Source organism: Megascapheus bottae, chromosome 6, assembly GCF_031878675.1.
Source record: "Megascapheus bottae isolate mThoBot1 chromosome 6, mThoBot2.hap1, whole genome shotgun sequence".
Classification (NCBI taxonomy): domain Eukaryota; kingdom Metazoa; phylum Chordata; class Mammalia; order Rodentia; family Geomyidae; genus Megascapheus; species Megascapheus bottae.
The window spans coordinates 40,599,960-40,624,287 of record NC_143514.1 but is presented as its reverse complement, the minus strand read 5'-3'; the positions used below and the strand labels follow the sequence as shown (position 1 = coordinate 40,624,287).

Here is a 24,328-nt window from a genome sequence, read left to right as displayed (position 1 = left end):
GGTTATAGTTACTTCTCAAATATTAATACCCCTTCCCATGTTTTTCTCCCACTTTTCCTCTTTTAGCCCTTCCTAGTCATCTTGCTTTTCCTCTTCTCTTTCCCTATTTCAAATAAAAAAATTAACATATATACAATAAACCAGGTACCAAAGTCAGATACAGTAACAGCATGAGATAAACCATAAGGGGGGAAAAAAGAGAAAAGAAATAACTTCACATAGTACATTAAGAACAATAATCACAAAGATAAACCTCATTAGGAGAAATTTTAATGTCAGAAAAAGGTATTGTGATAAACAGGAGGGACTTTGCATACATTGTAAACAATTATATCATGCAGATGGTGAGACTCCTATGCACTAAACCCAATTCTAAAAAACCTAAAGTACTGTTATGACATCAGTAAGAGAGACCCAAGTGATGATGAATAACTGGTTATTTGAAAACACATATACTGGACTACAGATTGTGTATACTCATCCCCCGCCCTGACGGTTTGTAAATTGTAAAATAAGCAATCGCATTCCTTTTTCTATTTGTGTATCACCTGGTACCATTTCTCAGCTATGAATTACAGATACTTCTCAATAATTTAAACTCGTTTTTTTTAAAATAAAGGCAGGATTTCTATTTTAAAATAAAAATTCTCAGAAGTGTAGATAACTCCAAAGGGCATTTTAGAGCTCATCCAACAATCCAAGAACCAGAGGTAAACAGATCTATTTGGTCACCATGTCCTAGAGATGAGAGATGATTACAAGAGCCTAGACTTTGGAATCAATGTTTCTGGTAATACTGAATTCAGGGATTCTTACCCGATATTGTATTTCATTCAGTGGGTTGAGTTGCCCCCAAAGCCTGAAACATCAGAATTGTATAAAGTTTTAGTACAAGACTAAGCTCAATATAGCTCAGCGTTAACATTAATTCATGATTTAGCAGTACAAATAATCTTATGTGACATATTTCAAACTAGGTAGAATTTATGGTAAAGCTAATTTCTGAATTAGTACTTAGACTTGGATATGTTCATTTATATTATTTATATTACTTTGTTTACTATCCTATGTGCATATTATCTTATCTCTAAATAATAAATAGGTTTCGAGTAGCATTTTGTAAAATATCTCCTTTATCATTGAAAACAAATACACAACCTATACCTATGTTACAACCATTTGATTTTGCAATATTATAAAAAGACAGAATAGCCATTATCAGGAAAACTAACAATAACAAATGCTGGCTGGGATGTGGCCAAAAGGGAGCTACTACACTGTTGGTGAGAATGCAAACTTGTTCAACCACTCTGGAAAGAAGTATGGAAGTTCCATAAAAGACTAAATAAACATAGAGCTTCCCTGTGACCCAGTAATTCTACCCTGAGCATTTAATCCAATGGACTCTAACCAGACCAAGTTAAAGCCACCAGCACAAACATGTTTATTGCAGCATTGTTTACCAAAGCCAAGATAAGGTAAGCCAGAACCAAAAAACACAAGCTGCATTTGTGGTAACTAGAAGTGTGCCTATAAATCTACAAGTAAAGGCCAGGAGTTTGGCTTAGTGGTAGAGTGCTTGCCTAGCATGCCCATGGGTTCGATTCCTCAGTACCATATACAGAGAAAAAGCCAGAAATGATGCTGTGGCTCAAGTGGTAGAGATCTAGCCTTGAGAAAAAGCTCAAGGACAGTGCCCAGGCCCTGAGTTCAAGCCACAGGACTGGAAAAAGAAAACTACAAGTAAACACACTGAATAACCAAAACAAACAAAACTGAGACATGATAAAAAAGACAAAATCTTTTTTTTGTTTTTTAATTAGAAATTTTGAATTTATTACTGATAAAATATCATATAGTAAGATAAAAATACTGTAAAAATACAGTGAATAATATAGTAAATACAGTAAAATAAGAACCACTTGAGTCTTTAGATTTATTATGGAAATAGTCAAGTTGTCATTAGATTAAGCAAATATGAAATTGGCATCAATTATAATTAGCATTATTACCACAAATCAGTGTTCTCATTAAAAGACAAAATCTTAAAAAAAATGAATCTTAAGCATTGAGCATTAAAATAAAAAACAATTAACAATATTAATGATGTTGAATTAGAGCATAGTTTAAAGTTGAGGCTCTTTGATACTTGTTTTGGTTTGCATGTAATAAAAAATCACCAAGTGCTTTTTTTTTTAACATGGCTTGTATTTTTCCTATGTCAGATAGCATGTGCACAACAACAAATCTATCTTACAATTTAATGTGAAATACTTCCCTGATTTTAGTCAATATCAATATTGATATTATAGGATTCAAATTTAAAGACTTATTTATAACCTTTCCCCTTTTGTGCCAGACATAGCTTGCCCTGCTGCGTTTTTACAAATGTGATATTCTGTTTCTGATTTACTGTTTTTCAGGAGCACATCTCTGAAGTAAGATGATCTGTCAAAAATTGTATGTGATTTTTTTACATTGGGGTAAGTCATTTACTATTTTAATGCCAATATGTACAGCAGAGATTTGCCCTCAAGCTGCTATCTCTTATTGAATAACATAATTTTCTGGTTAGGAAGCCTATACATGCTTATGATAAACAATTCTGTTATAATACTAAGGAGAGTTTTTTGTTTGTTCTGGGGCATGGACTTGAACTCTGGGCCTGAGTGCTGTCCCTGAGCTCTTCAGCTCAAGGCTACTACTCTACCACTTGAACCACAGTGCCACTTCTGATTTTCTGGTGGATAATTGGAGATAAGAGGCTCACAGACTGTTAATATCTGAGCTGGCATTGAATTGTGATCCTCAGATCTCCACCTCCTAACTAGCTAGGATTACAGGCATGAGCTGCCAGTGCCTGGCACTGAGGAGATTCTTATTTCCAAAGAATCAGCAGCCAACACCTGGCTCAGGTGGTAGAGCACCTGCCTTGAGCAGAAAAGCCAAGCAAGAGCACAAGGCCGCCATGAGTTCAAGCTGAAGTACAGAAATAAATAATTAAAACAAATAATTAAATAATTAAAATAATTAAAAATAATTAAAATAAGCCAGGCACCAGTGGCTCATGCCTATAATACTAACTACTTGGGAGGCTGATATCTGAAGATCATGGTTCAAAACCAGCCTGGGCATGTAAGTCTGTAAGAACCTTATTTCCAATTAACCACTAGAAAAACAAGTGGTACAGTGGTACACTTGAGCTGAAGAACTCAGGAACAGAGCCCAGGCCCAGATTTCAAACCCCACAACTGACAAGTAACAAAACAAAACAAAATAGTAATAATAATAATTAAAATAATAAAATTAGGATTTAAAGATGACAAAATAGTAAATAATTCCCAACTCATTTTATATTCTATAAAAGCACATGAAAAGGAACCTATTTTTATGTGCATTTTTTGTGGACTTCTGCATGGGCTGACCACTGGGGAGTCATATTGCACCATTTTGTTTTTCTTTGTCCTCTTGAGCTAAATACTGAGCTTTAATTTTATGAAATTTGAACTAATTTACTTTTACTTCCAACATTTTGGAATTAAAGTCAGGCCATCTGTGACAAAACTTACTGTATCTGGTGTGTATTACTTTGTGTCCACTAGTTCTGATCATCTCTTTTGTTACTTCAATCAAAGGTGTTCTTATAATATGCTTCACTATGATTCTTCCTATACATTCCATTCATTCTCAATGAAACCATATGCATCTCTGCAGAAAATACCCAAGATAGCTTCACTGCTTCAGATTTCAAAGAAACTGTGTGATTGGGACTATCAAAGGAAAATAATACCTCTGCCTCCTCCTACTAATTGTATATACACATTACATTTATATAAGTATATTTAAGAGATTTTCTATTTTCTCTACTTCTTTTTAATTAGATTCTAACGTTTCATAGTGGCTTTGTGCAAGGTTATGATTAACTTGTCTTATAAATCAGAGGGGTTGTGATATTATCTGATACTTGAAACATGCCTTCAAATGAAGGTTTTGGACCTCTTTCTGTTTAGGATTCATTCTGAGTGAAAGAAACATGTGTAAACAAAACATTCATTTTTTTAATCAGTCAGACTCAATTATTGCTGGATATGAAGTTCATTTTTCTTTGTAGATTTCAATGCCTTTTAGGAATTTAAGCTAATTTTAATTCAGCTTAATGTATCTTCCATGTGCAGCTAGAAAGAATAATGCAGATTTAGAAACATATGTTAGAACTGAAGTCCAAAGAAACATGGATAGGATAAGGATTGGTTTTGGGTGGTGTCACAATGTCTAATTGTCCTCATCATGGGCACAATAGGGACACTTTAATATCTACATGTGTACCTATTTATATTAATTTATATGCATAGAAGTGTTTAGAAATGAAACACTTAATCATTACCTATATATCATTGGAATATTTAAATGTATTCCTTTTTTGTTATAAAATTACATTTGTGAATTGATTTTTTTCAAATTTCTTTCATTTTTAGTAGACCTCATTTTGAAAATCAGTTTTTAAAGTTCATAGCAAGATTCCAAACAAGGCATAGAGATTTCCCATGCATTTCTTGCTTTCACATATTTATAGCCTCCTCCAATGTTTTCACCCTCCACCAGAATGGTACACTTGCTACCATGAACAATCCTAGAGTGATATTGTCATTATCATCCAAAGCCTCTAATTTATGCAAGAGTTTACTTTCACAGAGTGGATGGCTTTTGACAAATGTTAGTGACATACTGTCTTACATCATAAGAGGCACAGTTCTAAGTATTCAGTCTCTCCATGAACATTGGTTAAAGACTGAATATAAAGCCAGGACCTCCCTTCCTCTTGCCAAATAACAAAACCCTCTAATAACATTGTAATCAGACAAAGATGACCTAGTGGAGATGAGGGAGACTCAACTAAGCACTATTTGATCAGATTGGTCATGGGTGAATGAACGAAGAAAGAAAATGCCAAGTAGAGCTTCAGAACTTCCCACCATAAGTAGAGCACAGCATCATGCCATTGCGAAGCAGTCATCTGCTCAGGTGGATCTTTTCAAGGATGCTGATATCAGTGTTTAATGATATGCCCACTCATCTAGGAAGAAGAGGAGATCAGTTAATGCTGAATTTTGTGTTTTACATCATTCATGAACATCCCTAATCTTTATATTTGAAAAGGAATTGGCACTTGACATCTCTTAAAAAAGTTTGTTTGCATTATTTCTTGGAGAATGAGTTAGGCCTGTCCTACATAATGTCATGTGTGATATCTTCTATCTGAAATATTCTGGGTAGATTTAGGAGAACAGTTTCCTTTAGTCAAAGATGAACCTTCTCTGAAAGTGCAATATGAAACAACATTAACTTAGTACTCCCATTAATTAATATAAAACACTTTCATGTTTATTTATATAATTGTATATCTAGAATTGGCAGTGATAGTGCTTGTCTATAATTCCAGCAACTTGGGAAATGAACATTGGGAAGATTATGGTTTGAGAGCAGCTGGGGAATAGGATGGGGATTAGAAAAACCAAGTCCCAGCAGACGAATCTGATGTGTGACATAAACCTATATTCCTAGCTAGGTAGGGGCTCAGATATGTATGGCTTAACTTGTAGAGCTTCTGCCTAGCAAGTGTAAGGCCCTGAGTTCAAGCCACAGTATTGTAATGCATAAATTAAATTAGCATATTTACATATTTCTCATTTATTCTAGAAGTTAATGTGATTTTACTTTAGAAAAGGAAAGGCAAAACATTTAGTGTTAATGTCCTTTTCAAAAATGTAAATATGTTAGCTTCCTAAGGAAAAATAATGGATGAATTTTCAAAAGGAGCTAATGGCATTATTTCCATCACTAATGTATACTATCATATAATGAAGCCCCTATTCCCTGGGAACTGATTGAACCTCTGGAAAGTTAACTATCCCAAAGTACAACATGCTTTTACATCATCTTGTTTCTTATTATATTTTAGTCAAAATGATTACTTTTATTATTTATTTATTTATTTATTGGGTCATGGAGCTCTTCAACTCAAGGTTACCACCCTACCCTTGAGCCAAGCCCCACTTCTCATTTTCTAGAGGTTAATTGGAGATAAGAGATAAGAGTCTCAGGTGCTTTTGTGCTCAGGCTGGCTTTGAACCTTCATCCTCAGATCTCAGCCTCCTGAGTGGCTAGGATTACAGGCGTGAGCCACAGTACCCCGCTGATTACTTTTCTTTTATATTTTTGCTATCCTCACAGAATTTCTTTATATGATAACTGCATTTAATTTGACATATCCAGTAACTCCCCAGAAATTTAAATTATTCTGCATACCACCAAATATAACCAACAACTGTATCCTCTTGTCTGATGGAATCTCAAAGAACTCATCAAATGTAATTGGGGATTATGAGGCAACTGATGAAACTGAGCTTAATTTTAGTGGCACCTACATCTCTAATGCATCCAATACAACTCTCCACTGTTACTTTGGGAGTGAGCATGATAAAAACTGCTCTTCAGGTATGGACAACATTGAAGGGAAAGCAGTTGATTCAACAGCAAATTCTTCAGCTTTGCAGCAAGTAGGTAAGTAACCTTCTAAGCACCAACTTTGTATTGAACAAAGTTCTTTAATTCTCTGTAGCTTGTGTGAGATAAATGTCTTAATGGATATGTTATTTCAAATGATAACAAAATAACAAAACATTATTTTGTATCAGCCATAAAATTAGGATTCATCAGATGATCAGAATAATACATAAAGCCCAAATCATTTTATAGCCTATAAATATGCAATAAACTGCTTTTACATTTATGTATATTTCTTATAGACTTCTCAGGTTCCTTTGAGAGAGAAAAAATATGCTGTATTCTTATTATATAGATAAGATATTAAATTACTGACAACAGTACTGTAATACTTAAATTTAAAAATACCCCTGAGTAATAATAATGATTTGTTCAAACAGGAAATCTCTCTGAAACTAAATATTTTAAATCAAGGGTTTTTGTTCTCATTTCAAGTATAAAACATTCTAAATATAGCTTCTTTAGTTAAGAAATCTTTTTTATTATTATGTATAGAGAGGTTACAGTTATAGTCACCAGACAGTAGGTGCATTACTTCTCACACATTGATACGCCTTCTCATGTTTTTGTCCCCAATTCCCTCTCCCACCCCCTCCCAATCATCTTGTTTTCCCCCCCTCCCCCTTCATATTTCAAATAAACAAACATATATATATATATATATATATATAATGCCAGGTAACAAGCCAAATACTGCAACAATGTAAGGTTAACCAAAGGGCAACAAAAGAGAAGACAAGTAACGTAATACATTAGAAACAATAATCACACTAGGAACAACAATCAAACAAGATAAATCTCTTGTTTTCATAACCTAGAGATCCTTTCATTTAGTGTCATCTAATATGACTTTACGAATATCTGTTTTGAGCTATTGTAATCCGCTGCTAGAAGAGTCCTAGATGAGTACTAATGATTACAAATGAGGGAAACCATTGAGCCTATGTTCTTTTGGGTCTAGCTTACTTCACATAATATGGATTTTCCAAGTCTTTCCATTTCCTTCCAAATGGGGTGATGCCTTCTTTCTGATGGCAGCATAGAATTCCTTTGTGTATAAGTACCACCTCTACTTGATCCAATTGTTTACAGAGAGGCCTCTGGGTTTGTTTCATATCTTTGCTATGGTAGATAGTGCTAAGCAGTCAAGTTCTTAATGCTGTCTTGAAATGATAAATTATGTTAGCCCTTACTTCAATTATGAAAAGGAGTGATTATGATATTGTATGTTTTGAATTTCTCTTATTATACAAAAGGGCTAATAAGTGGTAATAGTTTAAGTTGATTTGGCTTAGGTTTGTGACTAAATTACTGAGGATTTTAACTTGTTTATCCCTTCAAGTAGATTGTTTCTTTTACAAAGTTACAAAGTCCCTACTAGTTGGAAATCACTTACACTGCCTTGTAAATGATGAATTTCGTGTGGTTAATGTTTATCAATATCTGGTGAGATTTTCAGTGTTTGGGGAAATACATTTCCATCTGTTGTATTTGGAGCTCATGATGTTATGCTAATGAAAATGTAAGATATGTATCATAGTTCATATATGAATTACTCTTGTACTTTTTATTTTCTAAGTCAGACATAAATATACCTCTCAGTTTGATTATTCCTTAGTATTGGATGTCCATTCTTCTCTGGAAAAGTGAGAAGGAATTGAATTAAGATGAATTTTGAGATCTTTTGTCCATTTTAAATAATTTTGGATTAAAGACACGTTTGTGAAGCAAGAGTTTAATTAAGTTCTTTTTGCCTTACAAAATAGGAAACAGGAAATGACTTGGGCAAACGCACTACTTGTTAGAGCCTGCTGTATTTCCTCCCAGAATGGGCAATGGGTGTTGTATGAGAACATGGGTAAATTTAATTTAGCTCTTCTCTTTCAATGAGTTGTTCAAAATCTTTTTTGAATTTACTGTTTATTTTTAATTCAGGTACAAACTGGAACATACAGTGCTGGATGAAAGGAGATTTAACATTATTCATCTGTTCTATGGAGCCATTGTTTAAAAATCCGGGCAAGAATGGTGACCTTAAGGTCAATCTTTCATATACTTTGTAAGTACCAACAAAATTAATTTGGCTATTTCTACTACCCATGTTTTTTTGGGGGGGAGCTGGGAAAGAAGTCACAAGTGTTTCCATACATAGAACTTGATTATGAGACCTCTACTGTCCGTGCATTTCCCCTTTCTTATTTATGGACATTTATAGAAGGTGACTTATGTGTTTTTTATACAACATTCCTTTCCATTAGGTTTCCTCTTCCTTTATTGGTTGATGATAGAAGAAAGATATTATAGCTATGAACACCTAGTATGTAAGAAAAGTGAACTCCATTTAGGAGCCATTGATATTTGAATGGAAAAATTTATTTTGTATTTCTTTTATTCCCAGTTAGATATTTTTATATTTCAGGTGTTATTGACTTGGAAACATAAGCATTTATGTAAATATAAATATTTATATACACTAGAAATGTACCTTTTTCAGAGGAGATGTAATATGGCAATTTTAAGCAAGTATATACTTGTAATTTCAGCTGTTACAGAGTAATCCTTTTGGTTCTAACAGTAATGCTCATTTAAAATTTTAACTCTTTTATGTTATTTCTCATTAGTTTTATTGGATGATTAAGGTGAATGGGACTTCACTTCTAGGGCTTGCTTCAGATTATAGCATTGATAGGAAATGTGTCACAAAGCTGTCCAAATGAAGTTGTATAGATAGAGTTGTAGTTATCAGATGTTGGAGAAAAAGAAATGAATCATTGCTCAATTTGTTTATAGTGTCAGTTTGAGTTGGATGGTAATGATGGTTGTACAAAGATTTGAATGAATCCAAAAATGTAGCTTCACCCTATGCTTAAAATAGGGCCACCATGATATATTTTGCATTTTACTACAAAAATGAGTAGCTATACTGTCTGCTTTTGGGGTACAAACAGGTTAGTATTTGGGACAGGCATGTACATGACTTCCATTTCAGTGGCTACCGGTGTGGACAGTGACGCGTGCTGTTTAGTGAGTACAATGTTGGTGTTGGAGCCTTGGTGGTGATCTAGTCTAGCTGGTGAGAGGTAGCAGGAGGAAAGTCTGCTTAGCAAGCCAAGTGGTATAGTTCATGCAGAGTCAACATTCCTGGGAAACTTGATGGAAATTTTAATTTGATATCTTGACCACAGAACTGATAGATCCACAGTTCTGGACATGGAGCTTGTGAGTTCATACTTACCAGGCCCTTCAGGTGATTCTGATGGAGCTCAAGTTTGAGAAATCTCACTAGAGAAGCTAATATGAGAGAGTTTAGGGCCAAGTTATTGGGCTCTACCACTTAATAAATGCATGCACACACCACACTTACTATGTCTAATAGGTTTACCTCTGGTTTTAACTCCATGTTCACACAAATGTTTAAAAATGGTTTGGTGAATCAATAAATACAGATAAGCAAAATGAATTCTAAAACTTTTGCCAATTTACTCTCTAGAAAAGTCTTAAAATATTAATGTAGAATAATGTTTCTAGAAGCGGGAGAAGTTGAGAGGTTAAGGGTTTTCTATATAGCAGAAAGGCTTACTGAGATCTGATTTATATCTGTGGACTTGCAGATGTGGAAGTAGTGGGATTTCAACCAAAGTTGGCTGAGTTGGTTTAGTAGAAAGGGAGATTGTTAGCACTGGGAGACATTTTGGAGGAAGGATCCTGAAAAGCTGAGCCTTCAAGAGGTTGGTGGTAGTTTCTCAGCTACTTGATGTGGGCTTTGCAAAGTCAGAACCCCTATGCTGGAGATGGGAATCCAAGTGTGCAGAAGAATCTGTAGATGAGAAGTCCATACTTGGTTCTAAGAATGAGGTTAAAATCCTGACCATTTGGGAAAACTGCCTCTGAGGGGGTGCAATGTCAAGAGTGAAAAGCAAAAGAGGATCCAGTTCTTTGTTCTACCATCAGTTCTCTAATCTTTCTTGCTCTCCAGGTGTAGAATTTCAAAAGATTTTTAAGCAGTAAGAGAGGCCTTGCAGAGGTCCAACCCTGCATAGCAAAACAGAAGAGAGGCTAGTTTTGAAGCTGAGAGACAGTTGTTTAATAACTAGCATAATTCATTCCTTGGGATACTTCACGTATACACACCTTTTACACATACTTGAATTTCTCTACAACTTTTTTATAAGTTCATGCCTTCATGTAATGAACTACAACTACTCTTGAAACAAAAGGAGACACTCTTACCTCTCCCCCACATGGGATGATGCTATATCCCAATTTTCACTGTAACCATTTCTGAGCGGTACTCACAGTATTGCTATCTTGGCAGCATTATAAGTTGCTTCTCATATTCCATTACAGCTCCACCTGAGTAAATAGTCTAGAAGCTTATTATAATTTGTAGGTAAAGTGCCCCCAAATTTTGTTTTTGATTGGTCTTAGGGCTTGAACTCTGGGCCTGGGAGTTGTCCCTGAGCTCTTTAGCTCAAAGCTACCGCCCTACCCCTTGAGCCACAGCCCACTTCTGGTGTTCTGGTGGTTAATTGGAGATAAAGAGTCTCATGGATTACAGGTGTGAGCTACCAGCACCCGACCACAAATTTCTTTAATATAAGGTACTATGGGGAATGAGATTGAGAATTATTTAATATATACAGACATATTACATATATATACATATATACCATATATAGTTATACATATATACCATATCACACACTGTACACACAGGCCACACCACACATGAACACTACATAGTACATGCCTCATATATACACATAACACATGCATACCTATACATACAACAACACAGACCAACATGTATACACAAACACGTACAGAATTATACCATGGATATGCAAAGGTAAACAATTGTCTTAACCCATTTTGTGTTGCTGTGACAATTCCAGAGAAAAGGTGGTTGATAAAGAAAATCAGCTCAGTTTTTATGTTCTGGAGGTTGGGAAGCTACCGTGGAGGGAATGCATGGATTAAGGAGGTAACATGATAGCAGGAACCAGATGCTGAGAGGGTGAGAAGGAATAGGGTGAGTTTATTTTCATAGAGCCAGTCCTGTGACAATAGCATGAGCCCATCCTGATATGTAGGCCTTTCATGACTGAATCATCTCAAGGGCTCTACCATCCAGTCCTATCACCATGGCAATTGAATCCCAGCCTGAGTTTTACAGAGTCATCCAAATCACAGTGATAGTTGAAGAATGAAAAGAACATGAGCTCATATCTACCCTGTGGAAGTTATATAGCAAAGAGAGAAAAGTCGAAGGATGGTGAGAGGGGCCTGTTTGAAGATACATAGTATACAAAATAGAGAACACATAATATTGACTAATAACTGCGAAGGAGGTAAGTTTCACAAAAAAAGAACAACAGGATGGTTGTATATAAAATTAAGGGAGGTTTTTAGTTAGCCTTCTATCACTGTGACAAAATATGTGAGGAAACCAACTTTAAAAGGGGAAAAATTTTCTTGTGCCTCATTGTTTCAGAGATTCCCCTGCTCAGCTGGCTTTACTGCTTTTAGTGAAATTTAGGATGGGAGCATAACCCATGGGAGTTAGGAGTTAGCTATTTGGGTTATGGTGGTTGGAAAGAAAAAAGAGAAGAAGGGGCAAGAGTACTTCATCTCTGGTTTCTACAGCCCTGTGAACATGCATGAGGATTAGATTCCTTACAAAACACACATTAGTCCTTACAAAATACATAACTACATGAAAGTCTATACCTGAAAGTATTTTATGTTTGGCTTGTAACTTATGTGCATCTGAGAATTTTATCTTCATTTAGTCAATAGTGCATTTATTTGTTTATTTATCTAAATGGTAGGATCAGATGCATGGAAAAAAACAGTAATGAATTAAGGAGTTTCCCAATTTGTTTTTGTGATGAATTTGATGAATTAATTTTTTGGTAAGCTTTAGAAATCAGGTTTCTAAAGTTATTAGTTCAGTAAAAACCTGTCACTATGCCTAAAATCTGAGAAATGCTCCCTTGTATTTCTGCCACGATATTTTTCTGTGTGATTCAATGTGTCTTATCTATGATACTACCTACCATATGCCTTGACTTCTGTGTGTGTATTTAGGTAGATAAAAATTAAGAGCTGGTCAGCATAACAAGTGTGAGATACAGGGATAAATAATGTATGCTGGTGGTTATTTTGGTAAAGTTTGTGATCAAAATCTCCTTTTAGTGACATCAGAGAAGTCATTGGAGAAATCTTTGTAAAGGTTCTCATGCGTGAAAAAAAATATGTGTTAAGGACCTAAAACGACATGTATAAAGGACCTACAACTATAAATACCATCTTGAATGGAAAGCATTGCTTGAGCTCATATATTAATGTCTGTCAAAGAATCTGAAGGTGATATGCTCTAGAAATGTGATATGTTCAAACTGTTTCGGACATTTCGTCTCATATCTGGGAAGGAAGTCCACCTTTTCCTTTATGAGGTACCTATTGTATACCAGCTCCCAAGCTGAGTGTGGAGAACAAGGTTGAGTCACACTGGTCCTGCTGGTGGGAGCCTGACAGTGTTATAAATACAGAAGATGGTATAGCCAAGTTTCCAACTTCTGTACTATAGTAAAGAATGGGACTTTTGGAAGCATGTATGGAGGCTGTCCAATCCAGACTTGGCAAGGAAAAAGGAGCCAGAGATTGTGAAGAATATTCACAAAGACACAGATAGTACATTGAGGACTGGGAACATGAAGAGGCTTTGAAATCCAGGAATGCAAAGAGATTAGGCACATGACTAAATAAGCAAGGGTCAAATCATGAAGTGCCTCCCAGGCCCTATCAGGGAGTCTAGATTTTCGCAATCACCGTGTCTAGTTTACTTTGTCTCTTCACTGTGACTCTGTTATCATTCTTGGTGGTTTCACCATCCAGGTGTGTTAGCCTCAATTCTTTGAATATCTTCAATAGTTGAATGTTTTCTACTCCATCTACCTGATCCATCTCATGGATGCTGATGCCATTGATAAGCCTGCAGGTTCTGTATTCTCAATTTCAGAAGTCCCCTTTCACCATCTTTCTTTCCTCACCCCTCATGTTAGTTAACTTCCCCTTCCTACCTCACTTCAGGGTTCAACTCTGTGGTTTTGGCCTGACCCTCTGGGCACTTAGTTCTGGCTGACGTTACCCTTTCTTTTTCCTGAAAGATTTTCATCAGTGTACCTGAGTCATTTCTCCCAACTTCTTCCTCTCAGCACACTCTCCCTCTGCCCATTCTATACGGTCTCTGTTTCAGTCTTTGTATTGATAGTTCATATTAGCAGTGTTCTTGTAATATGATTTTCTCCCCCAAACATGCTTTTGTACTGCACAAATGTCTTCTGTGAAAATTATTAAGATTCTTTCCATTAGGTAGAAGCCTTCCGAAGGAATCTTCTCTTATTTTAGTTTTTGTTCAGCTGCCATTTCTGAATTTTAACACTTGATCGGGAGAGGCATCCATCAATTGAGAAAGCCCTGATTCCTGTGTTCAGTAATCCTTCCCTCACTGTCCAGCTCTATTTCTACAACAAGAAGAAATGAAGAACTTGGATTCTTTCCTGGACACTGTCTATGCTCTCCACATCTCTGAATGCGTGGTAGGGTTATTACCTGCATTGTCTATTTCAAGTGACAAAGAATCTACTGCAGGATTTGCTGATTCCAAGCTCATTCCTGGGGCTTCTTTGCTCTTTCTGAGTAAGGAGAGGGCCTCAGTCCTCACCACTGATGGTCAGAGGTTCCTGCCATTCCTTGTCTTGTGGGGCAGCTTACAGCATGGCTACTGGCTTGCCAGGGAGTGGGTTGGGGAGGCACATTGACCATTTCTCCTTGCAATCTCATTGAGAAAGCTGAAGGTGGAGGCTCATGCATCCTTGTTTGACTTTCTTTTTATCCTTCTATTACTATGAGTTTTCAGGGTTCTAGTATAAAGTGATCTATTCTCATGAATTCTGGGACCTGCTCATGTGTTCCTGTTACCTGCTCAAGGACTACTTGTGCTATGAACACTCTCTTGACTAAGTACTGCCAAGTTTCCATCTCAGCTGATGAATATGCTATAATAACTCCAATTTAAAGATACATTTTCTTGGTGATACATAGCCACAAAGAATCTATTGCCTTTGATTACAAAACAAGTTTGACCTCTGTTGAAGATATTATCTCCTCAAAAGTTATTATTGACAATCAACAGAAATGACTCTGGGACATGAGGAGATAAAGGAGTCCTGGATTCTTAACAACTAGAAAACTGTGTAAAGCGTGAGAACTATTTTCATACACTGGGCATGAGCAGAACAGAATAGTATTTTCTCCACAGAATCAATCCTCTAAGGTTTCTGGAAAGAACAAGGTTGAGGGATTTCAGGCCATGCTCAGCAATATGGCCAAATAGAGGAGTTAAAAATAGGAGTTCAGAATATAAGGGGGTTTAGAGTCATAGGACAAAGTACTTGGATATCAGGTCACACACAGAAATTTCTCATAAGGTCACTTTGAATATTTCACTGAATACCAATCAGCTTATGCTGTTGGGAAACAAAGCTTTGTAGGAAGAGAAAGAACAGGGAGCTGTAAGCCAGTCATTTCATAGAAGTCAAACAAAGCTGAAAATCCCTCTTTTTCTTCTAATTTCTAATGGATTTTTATTTTATGTGATATGATGGGTACTGTAATTATTTGACTACACAGATTGATCTAGATGTGGCCAATAGACATCTATTCCAGCTAGCTTCTCTGTCCATTGACTGTGTCTCTATTACCATCATCTTTTTTTCCTTAAGACTTTCTTACTCTCCAGTATTACAAGATGCTTCATCTGATCGTCTCTACCTAACAAAACATTGGATCCAGCCACGTCTCAAAGAAGTCAGTTTCTTTCATTGCAGAATAGTATTCACAAAAGAGTCCCTGGTGTCTAGTGCTCCTTGATGCTGAGTTGACATCATTTCTAGACCTATGAACAGGGATTCATATATGTTTGTGTACACAGGATACAATGTGTTTATATAAAATACTGGTCAATAATTCTATATCTCTTTGTGTGCATATGTATATTTTGAGTATGTATTCATACTAATATGTTTCATTCTCATCCCAAACCATTGGGTTCATTATATTCTCTCTCTCTCCCTCCCATGTTCCTCTTCCCCCCTCTCTTTTTCTCTTCTTCTCTCTCTCTCTCTCTGCTTCATACTCTCTCCATCTCTGTCTCTCTCTTCCCTCAGGAGGAAGAAACCCAGCTTCTCATTCCCACAATACACATTTGTGTATTATGTACTTGCCTAATCCTAGAATACACATAAGGTGGTTTTGAAATACCTATCCCCTACCACTGTGAAAAGCAAGTATACCAACTAGAGTACCAAATTGTTTACACTCCTTTTGTAATTAACCAAGGCTAAGGGTTACAGGATCAAAATATTTTTATGTTCTATAGTTAATTAAGTTAGTCCCTCTCCTTTATACAGTTATATTAACAACTTGATAGATGTTGAAGTTCATTTATTTTTGCTTGCATTCCTCTTTTGCTTCCTTCCTCTTCTTGTCCTTGGTAACTTTCCATTTGTTTGGTGATATTTTACATGAAACAGAACCTTGATGAAGTTTTCTGTTAGAGTGATTGGGATTCTGAAAGGAACCGCTTCTTTCAAAAATACATATTAGTATAATATATATTTTATAGTATAATTATACAACATATTTTCATCATTAAGGATATAGACTCTGATATATGATTTATGCATATACCAAAATAATTGCTAACAAAATGGAAATGAGGTTGAATGAACAGACACAGCAACGAAGTGACAGAATTATCTAATTATCCAAGTTGATAATCTAATTGGTAATCAGCTGTTTTCTACAAATATGATTCAAACTTTTTTGTATGCTTTAAAAGAAATAAAATTGACAAAATGTCTTATTATTTGCAAATATTAGTGGAAAATATATGTCTTAGTCTGTGTTGCATTACATTTTTGTATCATTTTATCATTTCTTCAATCAAAGCATAATACATGGCAAGCCTGTTTTGAACTTAAAATACCACAATCGGTCTGTTTTTCACATTCTTCTTTGTAACAGTATGTATGTACGTATGTATGTATGTATGTATGTATGTATGTATGTATGTATGTATGTATGTGTCTGTATGTATTTTTGTGACAATCCTGGGGTTTAAACCAAGAATAGGTGCTATGGCACTGTCCTTGGAATTGTTTGCTCAGCTACTTCTGCCACAGAACCACTTGCAGCTTTTTGGTGATTAATTGGAGATATATAATCTTTACAAGTACTGAAAGCTATTGAATCACAACTTGAATATAGCTATCTGTGCCAATAAAGAAACAAAGTATGCCTGACTGAAATGGAGCAGAGGACAAAAGAGCTAAATTCTTAGAGCCCCATATTGGAAGCAGCCATAATTTTGAAAATAAAAATTAACTAGTGTTACAGAATATAATTTGAAGGAAATGGAGGCAAGAATGAAAGGAATGAGCTATAATGATCGCTTTTTATTTGCCTGGTTCCTTTAAGTGATACGTGTGAATCACATTGATAAAAATAAAAATGAACTTAAAAGTTGACAAAAGCTGGATGCTGTAACCATAGCTACTCGGGAGGCTGAGATCTGAGGATCGCTGTTCGAAGTCAACCTGGGCAGTAAAGTCTGAGACTCCTATCTCCAGTTAACCATAAAAAGCCAGAAGTAGAACTGTGGCTCAAGTAGTAGACAGCTAGCCTTGAGCATAAAAGCTCAGGGACAATGCCCAGCCCGAGTTAAGCACCCCCAGGACCAGCAAAACAACAAAAAAGAATCTCACAGATGTTCCTGCTCAGGCTGGCTTTGAGCCATATCCTCAAATGTTAGGCCTCCTACAGGATTTCAAGCATGAGCCACTGATGCCTGGCTATTTTTATTTTAACATTTGGTATTTTTTAAAATGATATTCTGTTGGCTTCGTTTAATGATACAAATAAAATTGAAAACATTAAGTCATTCTGTCTCTGATTCAAAATCATATTTGTAGTTACAAAATTTCAGTCCGGGCATTGTGCCTGTGCTATTCAATTCTGGTTGTTGCTCCCACTTTATGCCAGCACTTGGGACCCTGAGGCAGGAGGATGAGAAGTTTAAGGCCATCCTAGACCAAGCAGCAAGATCCTGCCTCCATAAAACAAACACCAAAAAAAAAAAAATAGAGCTTTTTCTGAGAACAGTTTTATGCAATTATTGTCTCAAATAGCCTCAACAGCATTGTAAACATGGTTGGTAGAGGCCTTATGTTTGCTTTACTGATAAAGGGAACTAAGGCTAACATTAGGAAAGTGCTTGACTATGTCTTATAGCTGAACAGCAAATGGAAGTACTTGACTTTAAGTCCTAGTGTCAGGATAGTACCATCTTACAATCATAATATCCCTATGTTAGTGACTAGCTGACTCCCTCACACAATGTTGTGTTCTGATTGTTTCTTATTATGATAAAAAACTTGAAGATCTGTCATCATTAGAAACACCCAGAATTGGGATGTGGGTAGGAAGATTAAGGTTTAATTTTTCATGTTTTGTTTATATGTGAATGATCATATATATGCCAGTTAGGGAAGCTGGTAAAGCAATGCATTTTTTCCCTACTCTGAATATTACTTCTTGTGCTTACAGTGGTTTTTCACTGGAAAGGTCCGTAGATGTTTAGGATTTCTGAAAATGAAGTCTTGTTAGGATTTCTGAAAATGAACAAGACTGTCTGATGTGAAATGTTTCTACTTCCTGTTGGGGACACTTCTTAAGGCTAAGACTTCTTAACTGAGGAATAGGCAGAGTTTTGAAAAATCTGATGAATCAGAAATCACAATATTCAGGAACGGGGATGTATCTTGTTATTCTTTACGCCCCCACATTAGGTAAACCTGCTAATCTAATTAAAAAATTTTCAGTGTTAAATTACTCATTTGGGAGTTTACAGTGATAGACAAAGGCATGCTTGGAATTTTTTCTGAGATTTAAAAAAAATTCCATTATTTTGTATATAGTAGAGACATAATTGTGTCTTTACTGGGATATAGTTGATGGATATACTATAAATTGTACCTACTTAAAGTATAAGATGGATAGGTTTTGATATGTCAAATTATTCAGAAAACCATGACTGCCATAAAATGAATTTATCAGTGACAAAATTTCCTTCTGTCCCTCCTTAAATCTTGTGCCTTCCTCTATAGGAAATGACTGATTTGATTTTCCTTTCTTTCTCTCTCTCTCTCTCTCTCTCTCTCTCTCTCTCTCTCTCTCTCTCTCTCTCTCTCTCTCTTTCTTTTTTTGTGGGTCATGGGGCTTGAACTCTGCCTGAGTGCTGTCCCTGAGCTCTTCAGCTCAAGGCTACCTCCCTATCCTTGAGCCAAGCCCCACTTCCCGTTTCCTAGCAGCGGTTAATTGGAGATAAAGGTCTCAAGCCCTTTTGTGCCCAGGCTGGCTTTAAACCTTGATCCTCAGACCTCACCTTCTGAATAGCTAGGAGTACAGGTGTGAACCATCACACCTGGCCTTGATCTGATTTTCTGACAACATTGTTTACTTGCATTTCTGTAATCTTAGTTAAATGGGATCATATAGTATTTTGTCATGTTATATTAATGTCTCATTTGTTTTCATTGGTAAGTAGTATGCCATTGTATGTATATATACCACTGTGTGTTATCCATTTACTGGTTAGATATTTCAGTTGTGTAAAGGTTCAGGAGATTGAAAATAAAGCTTTATGTTCTCTGGAACTGACTTGGTTTTCATTCTGGAATGACTATGGGGGAGTATAATGGGTTAAATTCACTCTGTAAGGTGTTTAAGGACTTCAGAAATTAGCAATCTGTTTTCAAAAGTGTGTCATTTTATATTTCCAAAAAATATATGTTACTCAACAGTTTCCAGTAAGTTTAATTTCACCGGCTATCATTCCTTCATAGATAATGGATTTGGGGACTTTTTATCTCTAGCATTCCCTATTTCTTTCCCTTCTCTAATCCACTCAAACAGTACCAAATTACAAACTCATTATTGACGTATATACATGATCTTTGATCTTGTGTGTGTTTATGTCTTTGTTTGAGCTTTAGGTTTAGCATCTACAAGTGAGAGCAAAGATATGACCTTTGTTCCTTTGTGCTCCGTGTGTGTGTATGTGTGTGTGTGTGTGTGTGTGTGTGTGTGTGTGTATGTGTGTGCGCGTGCACGCACACTGATACTAGGATTTGAGTTTAAACCTTGAGAACCCTAATCCCTCAGCTTTTATCCTCAAGGCTGGTGCTCTTTTTTTTTTTTTTTTGCCAGTCCTGGGCTTGATCTCAGGGCCTGAGCACTGTCCTTGGACTTTCTCAAGGCTAGAGCTCTACCACTTGAGCCTCAGCACCACTTCCGGCTTTTTGCTATGTATGTGGTACTGAGGAATTGAACCCGGGTCTTCGTGCATGCTAGGCAAGCACTTTAACCACTAGGCCAAACTCCCAGCCCCAAGGCTGGTGCTCTTTAGCTACAGATCCCCTCTGGATTTTCAGTGGTTACTTGGAGACAAGAGTCTCATGGACTTTCCTTCCTGGGCTGGCTTTGATCCATGATTCTCAGCAATCAGCCTCCTGAGTAGCTAGCATTACAAGTGTGAGCTACTGTGTACCCTGGTACTTTTGTCCCTTTGAGCCTTTGCCATATGATTTCTCCTAACAGTGGAAATGTTGTGGTGGTGAATTATTTAAGTTTTGATATATCTGAGTAAAGCTTTTATTTGATATTTAGTTTTGAAGACTTTTTGGGGGGGTTAGATATGGGATTTTTAGTATTGCAGTTTTTCTTCCTTCTGTACTCCATTGCTTCGATATCATATCTTCTTGCTTTCAAGCATGTAAAAATAAAACAAAACAACAAAAAACTCCTGTAACACTTGTCTTTTTCTGTTTTCTGCATGCATCATTTTCCCAGAAACCTTTTAAGTGGGTGTCTCCATAATAGCTTTCCTCAATTTGGATTTGGTGTCCTACTTTAAAAACCTATCTAGGTTCATGTGACTATTTAGCCCTTTTCTATCTAGGTTCATGTGACTATTTAGCCCTTCTTTTTAAATACAGGTATAGAGTCATTGATGAGCTGCCTGTGGTTCCACAAACAGACAGTTTTCAGACTGTGCTGTGCAGTTGTTTAGCTAAGGAATGCTGGGAATGCCATGTGCCTGTCCCAACAGCCAAGCTCAATTCTACTCTTCTTATGTATTTGAAAATCGCATCCAGTGAAAGAATTTTCCAGTCACCTCTCATGTCAGTTCAGCCTATAAATATCGGTAAGTTGCAGCTAAGTGAGTATAGAACCAATATCAGCCACCCAGAGGGTGATTGCTTACAAGTTAAAAACATTTTTTACAGGCTTATATCGCTTTGACCAAAGTGGTAAACCATGTGAAGGTATCACTAGTGTGTGTTCCAATCAGCTTCTCCAGTGAGTTTACAGTTATACAAATGTCTTTACAGCTGTCACTTAAGTTTGTTTTTTTTTCTTAACTTAAAACCCAGATATATTCAGTAGATATATATTGTTTGGTTTTGTTTTTCCCATATCTCACTAGCTAGTTCTGAACATTATTATAAGCATGTTTCTTCCCGAATTGAATCATTAAGTAGCTATTTCTCAGAGGCCATGTGTGCCAGGATTGTCCTGAGTGCTGGAGGAGCTGTGGACACATAGGTGCTGTCTCAGATGACAAGGGCAATGGCAATGAGCAGACACAGATGATTTAACACAGGCTAAAAGGCCAATAGACTACACAAGTTGGTTATTGAAAAGCCTCAAGTAATAGGCAGCACCCTATTTTCTTACTGCCAAGAGGCCAGCTTATAATTTTATGACTTTGCTTCTCTTTCATGTCTATATTATTATTATTATTATTATTATTATTATTTAAAATGTTTATTGATAGTCATGGGGCATGAACTGTGTCCTGGTGTTCTCCATGAGCTCTTCAGCTCAAGGCTACCACCCTACCCATTTAGCCACAGAGCCACTTCTAGTTTTCTAGTGGTTAACTGGAGTTAAGTCTCATGGGCTTTTGTGCCCAGACTGGCTTTGAACCATGACCCTTAAATCTCATCTTCCTGAGTAGCTAGGATTATAGGCATGAGCCACCAGTGCCTTTCTTATTTTGTATTATTTTGATCGTGAGAATTCAGCTATATCTACTTGTAGTTTGTAGACTTGAGTGTTTAGCCAGTTCTTTTCCTATGAACTAAGGGGCATTTGTAATATGTCATGTGACAAGAAACCTTAATAATTTTGATAAAAGGGAAATGGTATAAACTATGTGTGAATTCTTGATAATATGAAATATGAAAAGTATCTCATGTAAAAATAAAATTCAGGAGCTGGGAGTTTGGCCTAGTGGTAAGAGTGCTTGCCTAGCATGCATGAAGACCCGGGTTCGAGTCCTTAGTCCCACATATATAGAAAAAGCCTAAGATGGTGCTGTGGCTTAAGGGGTAGAACTCTAACCTCAAGAAAGCCCCAGGACTGGCAAAAAAAGTAAAATTCAAATCAATAAATATTTCAATGTAATAATTTTTACATGCCTGAGTAATCCAATTAATTATGAAACACCCTTGCAAAGAGATATATAAAGAAAATCTATAATCTATCCTCTATCATTTTGATGATCTGCTGATTTTAATGTAGACTTAGATAAATATTTTATTTGTTAGATTTGACAAGTCAAGAATACAAATAAAATATGTGATTAATCTTTTAAATTTAAAAGCATACATTTTTATTATTCCTGTTTGAAAAAAATATGATTTACTTGGGACTGGGAGTGCAACTGAATGGTAGAGTGCTTGCCTAGCATGCATGCAGCCCTCTGTTCAATTCCTTGGTACCACATATCAGAAAAAGCCAGAAGTGGAGCTGTGGTTAGAGTGGTAGAGCTCTAGCCTTAAGCAGAAAGTGTCCAAGGACAGTGCCCAGGCCCTGAGTTCAAGCCCCATGACCAGCAAAAAATATATATATGACTTACTTTTTAAAAACTTTATTCTCTTTTATTTAGCATTTATTGATTTGCATGAAATGTGATTTTTTAATAGCTATGTAGATTTCCAGTATGGTTTAAATCATATTTCATTTAAGTAATTCTTATTGTAAGGTGTTAAATTGTTCCTACACATATTTTGAAGATTTTGTTTTAAATTGCGTTCACATGTGTGTATAGCCAAATATTTAACATGCATAAACATGAACATATACATTTGAATTTAGAAATTATCTATTTCATAAAACTCATTAAGCTATGAAACTTTGTTTCTATTTCTAGAGACAGCCAGGGCCTGTTAGTAGTACATTTATTACATGGGAATACTCATTTTGTGGATTGAGTGGCTTTTTATTGATGTGGTTTAAAATCAACTGTATAGACATACACATTAAAAAAATACTGTTCTACCATCTTTTCTCAATACTTGCTAATTAACGTGGGTTGGATTGGAGAGAGACTTCAAGTCCATTTGAGAAGTACTGGGTTAAATAGAGTTAGGTAAGATTTTTGTAGCAGAAGATTACACATCCCAAATATCTTTGTAACTTAGGGGGAAGGAGATGAAGATGTGTGGATTGCTATGACAGGCACATGATGTAGTCTTAATCGTGGAACTTTGATTTGGTTATGTAATTATCCTTGAGCAAGATTATCTTTTAAGCAGTTGAAAAAGAGAATGTTGAGTTCATTTCACTAATATGTGACTACCATGAAGTCTTCTTGACTTAAAAGCATTTTGCTTCTTTTTTAAGTGAAGCCTGATCCACCGGTGGGTTTGCATATGGAAGTCACAGATGATGGTGCTTTAAAGATTTCTTGGTCCAGCTCAACATCGATTCCATTTCCACTGGAGTACCAAGTAAAATATTCAGAGAATTCAACAGTTATAAGAGCTGTAAGTATATTTTAGTAAATAAAATAAAAAACTGAGATGTAACTAATCACCCCCAGAAGACCTATAAAAGCAATGTTTTCTTACAATGTATGCATGCTCCTTTTAGAGCAGAAACAATTGTAATTGAATAGTATATTACAATATATATTATATAATATATATACTATGGTATATAATATATAATATATGTTATAGTATATAATATATAGTATATATAATATACTTTATACTTACTCTGAACCCCAGAGAGTCCAGTTGGGAGACTTTATAGCTGTTTTTCTTATATGGCCACTGTTTCTACATTTCATTTTCACTTCTCTATTATTTAATATATGTTTACATGGAATATTCACTTTTTTATTATCAGGGTGATGTATAGAGTTGCATTCATAAGGTAGTGGGAACATTACTTCTTTTTTTTGTGGGTCATGGGGCTTGAGCTGGCCTGGGCACTGACCATGAGCTCTTCAGCTCAAGACTACTGCCCTACCCCTGGACCTGGGCATTGTCCCTGAGCTCTTCAGCTCAAGGCTATCACCTTACCCTTGAGCTAAGTCCCACTTCCCATTTTCTAGAGGTTAATTGGAGATAAGAATCTCAGGTCCTTTTGTGCCTGACTGGCTTTGATACACAGATCTCAGCCTCCTCAGTAGCTAGCATTACAAGCGAGAGCTACCTCGCCCAGGTTAAATGGGCACATTACTTCTTGAACATTGTTACCCCTTCCATGATTTTCTCCCACTTTCCCTTTCTGCACCCCACAGTGTGTGCATTTTTTTACTGTGAAGGCTGTTAAACCCTAT

At 36.1% G+C, this 24,328-nt stretch overlaps 1 protein-coding gene across 1 annotated transcript in view; it reads left to right on the top strand.

The window, feature by feature from the left end:
* The window catches only part of Lepr (leptin receptor), a 66,048-nt gene that overhangs the window by 10,227 nt on the left and 31,493 nt on the right, over positions 1–24,328 (top strand). Inside the window, exons 3-7 of the mRNA XM_090334676.1 lie at positions 2,424–2,483; positions 6,232–6,561; positions 8,500–8,623; positions 20,688–20,896; positions 23,383–23,525. Coding sequence (XP_090190802.1) covers positions 2,444–2,483; positions 6,232–6,561; positions 8,500–8,623; positions 20,688–20,896; positions 23,383–23,525 — 846 coding nt within the window. The 5' untranslated portion in view covers positions 2,424–2,443. The remainder of the gene's footprint in view (positions 1–2,423; positions 2,484–6,231; positions 6,562–8,499; positions 8,624–20,687; positions 20,897–23,382; positions 23,526–24,328) is intronic.